Genomic DNA, 13,063 nt, shown 5'->3' on the forward strand with positions numbered 1-13,063 from the left:
CATGGGGATGCACAGAGAATAAGGGGGAAATATAACTCATATATATTTGATCAGGTATGGCTCATGTTTGTTTATGTTGTGACAAAACGAAGGATTTACTTTAAACTGTCTCTGACTAATGTGTGAGATATTCCAAAAACTCGTTGAAAAACATTAGTGTTTGCTAAATCACATGATTACAGGTCAATTTAAAAACAAATGTAATGTACAGAAACGCTTTACATAAACCTTGATAACAACTTTTTTTGTGATGAATCAAGGTTTATCAGGGGTTTTAGCTTTATCACGCGTTAGCTTTAAAGTAGCTGTAACAAGGAGGTAGCTTTATCATTACTAGCTTTATCAGGGGCCCGAAACTGAGAGAAAACATCCAGAGAGCATTTTTGTGCGCTGATGTTGAGTCAGTGAGTTCAAGGGAAACAACAGGACTAGGGATACAATTAATGCATAGTGTCAAACGACTAGCTCTGACCATGACCTTCCAAACATGGAAGAACACTAGATTTAATTATTTTGAAATAAAGGATCATGTCTCTAATGGTTGACAGAAGCAGTGGATGGGATACAGTAGGCATCAGTGCTCCCTAAACTTTATCTCACTGTATATTGTAAACTCAGAGATGAGTGGACAGAGGCCATCCAGATGGTGGCTGACAAGCTGCAGAGACAAGAGGAAGAAAGGATCCAGTGCAGCCCCACCTCCAACATCGACAACATGGTGGAGGAGGAGATGGACATCTCCACCACACACCACAAACGCAAGGTAACACGTGATGACACACACGCAGACAAACAAACACATACTCACTCTCAAACACTCTATACTCAAAATACATAAATGATTCCAGCTGTTCTTTGTCAGGTAATGGGTTATTACCACTGACTGCTTGCAATTTTAAAAAATTGTTCTCTTAGTCACAGGTTTGTGTCAACATGAAATAGCCCTTGTTACAACAAGGGTGTAAATTGGTTTTCCCAAATTAAAGTGCCCCAGCAAGTAAAAGCTGTCATGCAAAATAACTTTTGTAAATGTGGTTGGTATCAAAGGCAAAGGCTATGCTCAGGTAAAATGTATACTAGATACATCAAGTGAACTAAACAGTCTAAAGTACAGCTAGAAGCCCCTGCAGCCTCCACTGCGCATTGCACTCCACACTTTAAAGGCTTTGCATGGTGTAATTCTGCACAAGGGGATTAATGTCAGAAATGTCAGTGGCTCAGTAAAAATTCATTTTTATGCCAAGGCAAGCGGAGACAGCTGTGGCCGGAGGCATTATGTTTTCGGGGGTCCATCCATCCACCCGTCTGTCTGTCCCTACGTCCCATTCTCATGAACACGATATCTCAGGAACACCTTGAGGGAATTTCATTACGTCTGGCACAGACGTCCACTTGGACTCACTGTGGCATCTTCATGTTCTGCAAAAACACTTTTCTGGCCATTATTCAACACCATAACTCAGGAACAGAAGGGGAGATTGTGACCATATTTCACATTTGGTCAGATACTGAATTGGTGACAATAATCTTGGGCGTCCACCTTAAAACTGCAAGGATTGTATAGATCTTCTGTGCTGCCTGGTTGAAGAGTTTGAAGCATTCACTTATCTTACTTAATTTGTAGCTTCTCTGCCGCAACATCTATATTTGAAGCATTGAAGTCCACCACAAGCTGATTGGTTCTGCTGATATTGAGCTTCAGGTGATTGATGAAGCTCTCTATCAGTCCTCTGTGCTGATATGTAAAAATAGTCTATAAGTGAAGACAGCATGTTTCTCACTGGAATCATACATGTCATCAATATAGTGATGGCTTCCATTTCACCGAAAAATACACTTGATACTTTGTTAAATTCCTTCAAAGCCTTATCACCTGTTACCTGTGGAATGATCCAAACAGGTGTTTTTTGAGCATTACACAACTTTACCAGTCTTTTGTTGCTCCTGTCCCAGCTTGTTTGAAACGTGTTGTTGAATCAAATTCAGAATAAGCAGATATTTACAAACATCAATGAGGTTGTTGAGGTAAAACATTAATCATAGTCTATGTACTATTTTCAATTGAGTATATGTCAAAAAGGATTATCACATCCTGTTTTATCTATGCTTTACACAGCATCACAAATTTTTTTTGGAATCAGGGTTGTAAATTTCATGGCATTCTGGCATGTAGCTATTGTGGTATATTACTATGGGACAAACTGTTGGACAGACCAACAGAGCAACAGACTAAAGAAAGATTGACCTGCTGAGGCTCAATTGCTCATGGGCAGCATATCGAAACTTAGTTCTCATTTGGTGCTGATGCTATGTGTCCGTAGCACTACGTATCGAAATCTATGAGGAAGAGGAGGTTGACATCTGATAAGTCTGACTCGGGTACTGTACTGGCAGAAGTATTAAAACATTTCAAAAGAAACACAGCCCTACACTGCTAGTAGGCCCTAACATATCAGCTATTCAACTTGAAGCATAATGAAATGAGCATGAATTGCTGACACTGTTTTTTCTGTGTTTTCTTCCTCAAGACAATGAGTGACTTTGACTACTTGAAGCTGCTGGGAAAGGGAACCTTTGGTAAAGTGATTCTTGTCCGAGAAAAGGCCAGCGGGAAATACTACGCAATGAAAATCCTTAAAAAAGAAGTCATCATAGCTAAGGTCAGTCTGGCAGAGAGAGTTCTTCTACCGATCTTATTTTTGTGCTGTATTTTAAATTGACCTTCAGTTTGTGGAACTGAAGCCTTTTCTCTGGATGCTTTTAATTTTGAGCAGTGTCATATGTCAGTATCTGATGTTTTTAATGCATTTCATGAAGTGCTCTTCCCCCGCCGCTTTATTTAGTTGTTTGATTGAAAATGTTTTCACTGTATCTGCACAGGATGAAGTTGCTCACACACTCACCGAGAGCAGAGTGCTGAAAAACACCAGACACCCCTTTCTCACTGTAAGTACCTCATACACTCAACACAAATAGTTTAAATTAAGACATGTGCATATGCAAATGTACTGACATCTGTAAGAGTGCATGTCATGTGCGTGCGCGCACACACACACACACCCAGCATACTGATCTTATACATATCCAAGTCTCTTGAGGCTAATTAAGTTAGACACCAAATTGTTGTACATAAATAGCCGCATCTGTTAGCTTTACACTCTGTCTTTGATGTACACATATACACATTAGCTGCAGCTCCATTCTGTCACACTTCCTCTAAACACACACACATACATATGAATGTTCACACGCACAGTTGTGAGAGCAATTCCAGTTCACATCTGAGTTTACCCCTGTCACACCTGCAGCAACAAAGAGACTCCGACCAACTGTTCTTTTGTTTAGCTGCTTTCTCGCTCCGAAGAAAAGGCACACACTGCTACTCGCTTTGAATAAGCAAATGCGGACATAAACTGTTTGAATCTATTAATGATCACATTTTGTTGCTCCTGCTGTTTTAGCTAGAACGGGAGCAGCCTTCTCGCTGGGTACAAAAACTCATTCACTTCCCTGCGCTCTGCATGTCGCACGTAGAACATGAGTCCAAAATGGATTATCTGGCAAAATCAAAACCAATATTTCATATCATTCAAGTCGCCCCTCCCTGTGCTGTTACAGTAAATGTCAGTAAATACATCATGGAACATGCAGCTAACACTTGACTCGTAACAGTCACTTGCACACTTCTTTTTTTGCACTTTGGGATAATTTGGCTCCCCTGTATATTTGATACATCTATATCTAAAACGGCAGGCACAATAAACATTGCACTGAAACTGAGGAAACTGTTTGCTTAATGGTGTTAGTGACCCACACATGAATCAGTTTAGTTATATAAATTGTGTTTATGTTTGTCTCCCTTTCTCTTTGTGTGTGTGTGTGTGTGTGTGTGTGTGTGTGTGTGTGTGTGTGTTTGTGTTGTTCTCTTTCAGTCATTGAAGTATTCATTCCAGACTAAAGACCGTCTCTGTTTCGTCATGGAGTATGTGAATGGAGGAGAGGTAAGACACACATACACAGTTTCATAATGGTTGTGCTGTATGTGGTTTCCCATCTCTGTGTTACTGCTTTAAACATTCAGTTGAACCACAACTCCACCACACTAACTGACAGCGTTTCGGCACTTCACCTATTTGCTGCATGCTCAGAGCTGTGTTGAAACTCAGACAACAGAAAATTGGCATATTTACAGGATTTAAAAAGCTAAATTTCTAGACTCTTTTGTCTGAATTTTGATGAGAAAATATTTAACAGAAATAATGATTATTTATCAGGGTTTTTGCAAGTGTTTTAAATAATAATGCATCACTTTCCATTGCTGCTGATGCCAGTGTTAACCACACTAAAAAGACTGTGTTCCAAGTGTAAAGTAGTTGTTTTACATATTATTTCAAAGATGGTCTTGTGAACACTTATATAAAATGCCTCTTATGGATAAATACGCATTTTTACAAGGCTAATATAGTATAATTGGAGGTGTGTGAGTCTGCACCAGTAATGCAGCAAAGGAATGTTAATACGTGCAAACACTGAAGAAGTGGCTAAAGTTTGACTGTTCGATTGCTTCGTAACGCAGTTAATTTGGCAACCAACTGGCCTCTCGCTTGCCTTCTCTTCTTTCTTTTCCGTTCCATCCTTCTCCTGCTTGTGTCTATTTATGAACACACCTATGGGGCAGATATAGCCAGAATGACAGTCGGAGACGAAATGAGTTTGGATTCCCCCACTTCTCCACTTCTCAGATTTTTAATCGGGCCGTTTTTTGCAATCTTGGTTCATTCCCTCAGTGTAACTGTCACCTGCTCCCCTCCCAGTTAGTTAGGCAGTTCAGCCAGCGCCAGGCCTGAGCAAACACACACACACACACACACAGGAAACACCAGCAAACACACACATACTTACACAAACACACACACAGCAAATTTTTACCTCAACGGACAAATTGTGACCAAACATGCCTCACAAACAGGCACACACACAAACACACACAACCCATTACAAACCTGCCACAGTCACAGCTGCCAGTGCACTGATGAAGGCCCACCTGTCGTGTTACCCCGTCTCGCCACACCAACACACACACACACCACACACACATTACACATGGACACAATTTGAGCAAGGTGGTCTGTGAGCATCACTCCAGCGGCCATATGCAAACCTCCCTGAACAATGAATGGGGAGATGTGTGCCCCTTGGCCTCGAGGGTAATTTGTACGACTTGACTGGTGTGCCGCAGCAGGCTGGTGTCATTTCGGTGCCACATGTGTAGCTGTGTGACGATGATAACTTGACAACTGACGGCTAGGGGAAGAGTAAGAGAGAGAGAGAGATGAAGGGAATGTGAGGTCAGCGATTAAAAAAAAGCAAGACGGAGGAGAAACGGGGAGTCAAGCAACCTGGGAAAAAAAAACATGAGTTGTGTCTTCTTTAAAGTATGAAGATGAGCTTCTTGCCAGAAACAGCGAGAGATGTATATGAGAATGGAGTAAATGAAGACAGAGGCTCAGAGGGCAAGGCCAGTTAGGCCACTAATGAGTGCTGCACTGGAGGCTGTTGGAATGGGAGGGGATTGTGGGACATCGGCGGCATTGGCAGCGGCGGCAGCAGCGGTCGGCCTGTCTTTAACTAGACTGGTGTATTGATTAAACCCTTGATTTGGCCCCCGTCGCCGAACTCCACGCCAGCACTGTGCCAACCTAGCCCAGAGGGTAACGTGGAAGAGGTATGAGAGTGTGTGTGTGTGTGGTGAGGGGGGCTGCTAGATGAGGCGCCAGCTGCCGAGCGCCTCCACCCGCCCTCCTCCGAGACACCCAGCCCCTCTCCACGCGCACCCCCTCACACACACACCACCCCCCACCCATCCTCCCCTCCGCTATCTATCATCTCAATATGGTGCGGGCAGCCAGTTTGTGTTGTGCTAATTTCCTCCAATAAATCAGTAATTATTGCTGTGCCGTCCCTGCTGTCTCTCCCCTCTCTCTCTCCCCCCACCCTCTCTCCCTCTCACCCTCTCTCTCTTCCTCCCTCCTTCTCCCGCAGCTGTTTTTCCATTTGTCCAGAGAGCGGGTGTTCTCAGAGGAGCGCACGCGCTTCTACGGCGCCGAGATCGTCTCGGCTCTCGACTACCTGCACTCAGCCAAGATTGTGTACCGGGACCTCAAGGTAAACAGAAACAGAGAAGGGAGGCTGGTTTGGGGGCATGGATGAGGGTGATCAGATGTCTGAGAGAAAACTTTTTTTGAGCCCCCCCTCCCCCCAAACTCTTGTGTTCCACAGTTTTTTATTTATTTTTTCATCCAGGAGGGGTGGCTCAGGATGTGTGGTAATTAAAAAGAGGGAAAGGGACAAGCTCACACAGACATAAAGCAGTAAAGAAGCGTGGGAGGCGGAGGGAGGGAGGCAGGAGGGGGGGTGGGTGCTGATGCCACAGAGGTAGAGAGGTAGATGGCTCTGTCTGAGTGTCTGCCTGGCAGCCTTGGCCCCAGCCCTCCTCGCAGCATCCAAGAAAACAAAAAGGAGAAAAAGCAGACTGAGAGCGAGAAAAACACTTCAGCCATTAAAATTAAAAGGTTGAGCGGCTTCACTACATGCCTGAAGTTTATTTCCCTCCTCTGCTTGGTGTTTGTGTGTCTGAGTGTGTGTCCTGCCACTGTGTGGGAAACTACAATGTGGTTTTCTTTATCCCTCTGCCTCTGCCCTCCTCTTCAGATGAAAGTATTTTAGTCGGTTAACAATGCAGCAAAATATACTGTTGATTCTCAGTCACGACTGATAAGAATTTAATATTATTCAAAACCTCTGACAAAAATCTCTTTTTTGTAAGAAATGCTATACTTCCACTGATTTTTGAGACTCCAGTGATGAAAGTTGCATTGTGGGAATTTGCTTTGTATTTTGTTTCCCCTCCAGTTGGAAAACCTGATGTTGGATAAAGATGGCCATATGAAGATCACTGATTTTGGCCTCTGTAAGGAGGGCATCACAGACGCTGCTACCATGAAGACCTTCTGTGGCACACCAGAGTACCTCGCACCTGAGGTAACTTTTTTGTTTCATCTTATCTGTTTTCTTTTTTCTCTGATTTTCGTTTGATTTCATTGCATCCTGTTTCTCTTTCTCTCGTGTCTTGAATGTCTGCACCCTCTTTCCTTTCCTATTCTTTGTCTTTTGAGATGTTTCTTTCATGACTTGAAATAATTTGTGATCAATGTTTTTGCACCTTTCTTCTTCTTGAGTCTCCCTCTCCCTTCTTGCTTTGTTTTTCACGCACCAAGCAGCAAGTTACCGTAAGATAGCAACAGTAGAATAACCTTTAATTCTTCTTCTCTAACTTTACAAACAACCAAAAGTGAGGTATGAAGCGTAATGTAAAATATAATGTCACAGCCTCTATTACTACTTCTATACTAGATGCAACGCATCTATGAGCCTTGACAATCCTAGGAGAAGTAAGAGGAAAAGATAGAACCTTTTAGTGTGTGTGTGCTGCTATGTCAGCAACTTTTTTTGTTCCTTTTTATTTAACATGAAATATGAGCACGAAAAGGCACATTTCTCACAATCAATTCACAATGCTGTCACTGACTACTACAGGATATATTTTGTACAGTATCGCAGTTCCACACATCTTGTTATGTAGCATTAAACCATCACTTTCCTACGAAGGTCAACCTATATTATCCTCGAATAACAAAACCAAATGATACAACACAAAATCAACGTCAAGCTTAAATATATGTGTTTAATGATATTCTGCTCTTTGGTGTGTCATTGATAACATTACAAGACACGAATGCTGAATTTAGATAGATAGATAGATAGATAGATAGATAGATACATAGATAGATACATAGATAGATAGATAGATAGATAGATAGATAGATAGATAGATAGACTGACTTTATTTATCCCAAGCTGGGAAATTGCAGTGCAGCAGCAGCATTACACACAGTGAAATAAGTAAAAATAATAAGAAGCGCACTTAAACACATTAAACACACGTTAGACTGATTATGTGCAGTTCTGGTATTTCACTTACGTTATGAACATGTTCCAGTGTGGCCAAATGGTGATGGATTTGATGATCAAGTCCACAACACAATGTTGACTCTGTATAAATTACATGATCAATTTCTAAGTGACAGAAATTTCAGGGACTGTATGTTAAATTCTGTAAACTGAGCAGATCGACTGAGACTGTGTAGTACTTAAAAGCATCTCTGGCATCCACACTTACACCAAACCTTTAAGTCATGAAGTGATGATCCAGGTACTCTCTTGCACCCTGCGTTTTGTGAGGACTCTGATGTTTGAAACCTTCTTATAGTGGAATTTATGTATGTACATTTCATTTGCAGTTTTCACAGGCAAACACTTCCCATCATATCAGGATGAACAGTAAATATGCAGCTTATGCGTGTGAATGAGGGTGTTGGTTGAATTGGAAAAGGGCACAGCACAGCGCTTACGCAGACAAACACACACACAACTACATTCTTGCAATAGTTTTTTTTTTTTTTTTTGCAGCCATCCGCTGTCCAGCCATCAGCGCTGCCTCACTCGAAGGCCAGCAGATCAACTGGCGAGAGCGCTGCAGGACTGTGGGTGGTGGAGACAGAGCGATGTAGATGTGGAGATGAAGGCAGGAGGGGAGAGGCATAGTGTATATCCCACTTGAAAAAGTATGGAGGACAATTTGGCGCAGCATTTTGTGCTTTTTTTTAGAGTCCCTTCCTTTGCGTGCCAAAAGCTGATTGGAGGCTGTTGGTTATTTTTCACAGGATGTGCGTCTGTGTGCATTTATGTGTGTGTGCGCGTGTGTGCTGTGTGTGTGATTGCAGTAGAAAGTGCGGGCTAAAGCGAGGCAGATGGCGGCAGATGGGCGAGGTTGGAGGAAGGTGCTCGGAAAAAACCTGGAAATCTACACCGCCGCCGCCGCCACTCACCCGCCCGCACGCTCTGCTCGCCCGCCCGCGTGTAAAAATAACACAGTTTGCTCGGAGCCAAGTTACAGAGATGCAAAGTAGCCGGGATTAAAAAGAGAAAGGGGGAGGTGGGGGTTGAAGACAGAGGAAGATGAGAAGGAAGAGAAAATATTTCAGGGTTACAGGAGTGAAATTCAGACAGTTCCCATGTTTGCCGTCAGTGAAAAGGGCAGATGAGAAGTGAATAAAGAAGGTTTGTGTCCGTGCGTGCCTCCAGGAACTTGTACACAAATACTTCGGCAACACGATGCAGTAAAGTGAATAATTTGTCAGCCCAACTTGTAAAGTTAGATTGAAGTGTTTCAAGGATAGTCACAAACAAAAGAAGATTAATATGAGATGAATGAACAATAAGCAGTGTAAGGTCCTTGTAAAGGGATGGAACAGGATCAGAGAAAACACATGGAGAGTGTTTTTCTCTGTTTTCTCATATTTTGTGTTTGACACATTTCCTTGTGGCTATTTGTTGTTGGTTTTTTTTTGAAAGTGTTGAAGGGGATGGGTTTGGGCTTTTTCCATTTATTTGTATGTGTTTGTTTTTATTTGGTTTGTATGCTGTATATGTTGGGCATTGTGATTTTTTTTTTTTTTTACTGTAACTGTAAATGTTTCATAAACAGAGCGGCGCAGTCAGCCATTAGGAAAACATTGCAGAATGTCAGAACAGTGTCAACATAAACCGATTTCCAAATGATGACACTTTGGAGATAGAAGGTCTCTGTGCGACACCAACAATATGCGAGTGTATGCTCACTGTACCGAATGTATGAGATGTGTGTGTGTGTGTGTGTGTTCCCTGTAGCCTGCTGGGTATCTGGGCTGGTACAGCCACAGGCTGTGTGTGCCCGTCCCGTCCCATCTAGTCCTGTCCAGGCTGCCAAAGCCCCCGTCCCGCGAGCAGCATCTAGCTGCCACATGGCTGCCCCAACAGGGACCAGGACAGGACAAGACCTTCTCCCTCACGGCTGCTTTTAATAAGAGCTTCTCTTCTCTTCTCTTCTCTTCTCTTCTCTTCTCTTCTCTTCTCTTCTCTTCTCTTCTCTTCTCCTGCTGATTTATCTAATTTGTTACGTCTTCTGTCTTGTCCTATTTATTTGTCCTGTCTCTTTCTAAAATATACACATAGCCACACACACACACACACACACTCCCATGCCTCCACGCCTAGGGCTGTGGGGCAGCATTCTGGCTCTGTGTGGATTAATCTGCTCCCTGCCTGCAACCGAGCTGCCACCACTTTCTTTGGTCCCAGGACAAACAAACACACACACACACACATACACACACCCGGCTATGCACTTATATGCTGTGTACATGTCCAACTGTACAGCTTGCATTTGTATACATTTCTGTACCTTTTTGTACAAAGACTCGACACAGCCCTGTAGATCAGCATCAAAACCAGCCTGCTCTGAATTTCATAAACCGCACACCGTGTATGTGTGTGTGCGTGTGTGTCCCTCCTCAAGGTACAGGGACTAAAACAACACCAAACATCTCCTAGTTTGCCTCACTCCCCAAACTTTATGAATTTGATGAGGGCGGATAAATATTCCATCTGCTCTGTGTGTGTTGTGTTTTGTTGTGTTGTGTGTGTGTGTGCACGCCTGACAGTCTCCCAGCAGTCTAAGCCAGTGTTATCCCTCCAGCCGTACCAATCAATAGTATATCTGGAGCTGGCGGCGTACTTCGTTCCCCCAGCTCTTCTCTGCAGCTGCCAACAGGGTGACCAGCTTAATTCTCACACAAACACACACACATAAAATAACTCTCATAACTCTCTTATTCACTTCCACCAACATGTTGACTTGCCCACACTGAAGCAGCCGCCTGCATCATTAGCAGTTTAGTGTCGAGTGTGTGAGCACAGTCAGTTAATGACCAGCTTTCTGTGGTATTTAGCTGCTGTGGAAACTCACAGGCAGCTGTTTGGTGTTTTCTCCCACCTGGTCTCAGTGCATGGTGACATTTGACATAATTTACAGTTGGGGTTGTACAACAGAACCTTATCTGAACCTTCATCTCACACGTATTAGGAGAAACTGCAAAGTAAAATGTTAGAAGAATAGGTTTTCCGCTGACCTTTAAAAACCCTTCAGTATGACTGTAAATTACAGCAAATCTTTCATAGAATTGTGGGCTTTAAGATGCAGGATTCATGATCTGTATTATCAAGATTACACTGAATACTTATGACCGACTGAAACAAGAACTTTTTGGCTCTTGTGTTCACCTTTTGTTAAGGTGTCTATAAAATAATTAATAACCAGAGGACATTACTTAAATATTAGGTTAAATTTCCGAGCGTTATTGTGTTCTGCTTTGTTTGCTATGTTTTTTTACAGTATTGTCAGTCTGCAGTTTGGGTAAACAACTCTCTATTTTAATCCATCCATCCATCCATTATCTATACACCGCTGAATCCTTTGCAGGGTCACGGGGGGGCTGGAGCCTATCCCAGCCATCTCTTGGGCGAAGGCAGGGGACACCCTGGGCAGGTCGCCAGTCTACCACAGGGCTTCTATTTTAATCAGTCAAACCTATTTATTCATGATCGTTGCAATCAGCAACCAATCGCAGTACTGCTTATAGCACATATTAGTTCAGTGAATAGTATATTCTTTAAAGTGTTTATTATTTGCTGTATAGTTTTATCGTTGTATTTACAATAATTGTGTCAAAAACCTGTTTTTGTGTGTGAGTATGTTTGCGCAGGTTTGCATTTGTGTATGTGTCTGTTAGTGTGTACTCTCGTACAGCCTGCCTGGTCCGTTATTAACAGTGAGTGAGATGTTATTATTATTGTCGAAATATACAACATATGCTATTCTGGCTGCTTTCCAGCCCTGTCTGTCAGTCAGTCAGTCACACACACACACACACACACACACACACACACACACTCACACGCATGAATGCACGCATGCATGGATACATACACACAAACACTCATCATGTTAATAAGCTTATTATGTTAATTAGGGCCTCAACAGCACCTGAAATACCTCTCCTCCTGCGTCTGCCTCCCTTTTCCTCTTCTTCCTCGCTCTTCCAGAGGTGAGCGAACTGGCACATGAGTTGATGAAGGGAAGACATGATTAGAGGACAGAGAAGGCAGGATAAGACAGGATGGAAAGCACAAGGAGAGCGTCAGCAAATAGCAGCAGGAAGGCAGCCCAGACACAAGACTTTGATACGGGAGCGACTTCTTTCACAGGACCTCTTTCCCGTCCACACACACACACACACACAAACACATCAGCTCACAGTACAGTACCTGTGCTAGCCAGCTTGGAGGATGGACTGGCCCTGACCCATGTTGCGGGCTGTTCCTGCCTTTTCCATCCAGGGACGTTCCTCTCTGTCCCTGCCAGGAGAGGATCAGTGTGCCAGAGAGAACTGGCAGGGACCAGAGGGGGCATCTGGTGGGCCACGCCAGCACACGGACTCCCTTACTGTAACAGGGGCCTCTGAAGACCTGCCATCCCATGATGTTTGCCTCTGTATGTGTGTGTCTGTGTATTTAGAGGAGGGGGGGGGTCCCGTCTACACCTCAGTCCTTATTATCTTTGCAGCCACTTCTGTTCATCTCAGACAACTTTTACACTTTTGTTTTTCCCTTGAGCAAAATGGCACGTTGACTGTCCTTTGCTGTCTTTCTGCGCTCATCTGTCTCTTCATTGAATACCTTGGGCAGTCTGCATTGTCCAATAGAATAAATGTAGTAATGCAGTACAAAAACACATGTCCAATTTAACGGACCCATTTAAAAAGCAGAAATTGTGTATCTCCACTGTCCTCAGGTCTTGGAGGACAACGACTACGGTCGGGCTGTGGACTGGTGGGGTTTGGGTGTGGTGACATACGAGATGATGTGCGGCCGACTGCCGTTCTACAACCAGGACCACGAGAAGCTGTTTGAGCTCATCCTCATGGAGGACATCAAGTTCCCGCGAACTCTGTCTGCCGATGCCAAGTCCCTGCTGTCTGGCCTGCTCATCAAAGACCCCAACAAACGGTGTGTGCACTTGTAGAGATGTGAACAGATCTGCTGCAAACAGACAAAAAAAGGCAAA

At 43.4% G+C, this 13,063-nt stretch overlaps 1 protein-coding gene across 1 annotated transcript in view; it reads left to right on the forward strand.

Annotated features, from left to right (window-relative positions):
• akt3a (v-akt murine thymoma viral oncogene homolog 3a) overlaps window positions 1-13,063 on the forward strand; it is a 52,682-nt gene that overhangs the window by 31,034 nt on the left and 8,585 nt on the right. The window contains exons 4-10 of the mRNA XM_041946883.1: window positions 619-763; window positions 2,529-2,660; window positions 2,881-2,946; window positions 3,933-4,001; window positions 6,043-6,165; window positions 6,913-7,041; window positions 12,791-13,005. Coding sequence (XP_041802817.1) covers window positions 619-763; window positions 2,529-2,660; window positions 2,881-2,946; window positions 3,933-4,001; window positions 6,043-6,165; window positions 6,913-7,041; window positions 12,791-13,005 — 879 coding nt within the window. The remainder of the gene's footprint in view (window positions 1-618; window positions 764-2,528; window positions 2,661-2,880; window positions 2,947-3,932; window positions 4,002-6,042; window positions 6,166-6,912; window positions 7,042-12,790; window positions 13,006-13,063) is intronic.

This window comes from Chelmon rostratus, chromosome 11 (genome assembly GCF_017976325.1).
Source record: "Chelmon rostratus isolate fCheRos1 chromosome 11, fCheRos1.pri, whole genome shotgun sequence".
Taxonomy (NCBI): Eukaryota; Metazoa; Chordata; class Actinopteri; order Chaetodontiformes; family Chaetodontidae; genus Chelmon; species Chelmon rostratus.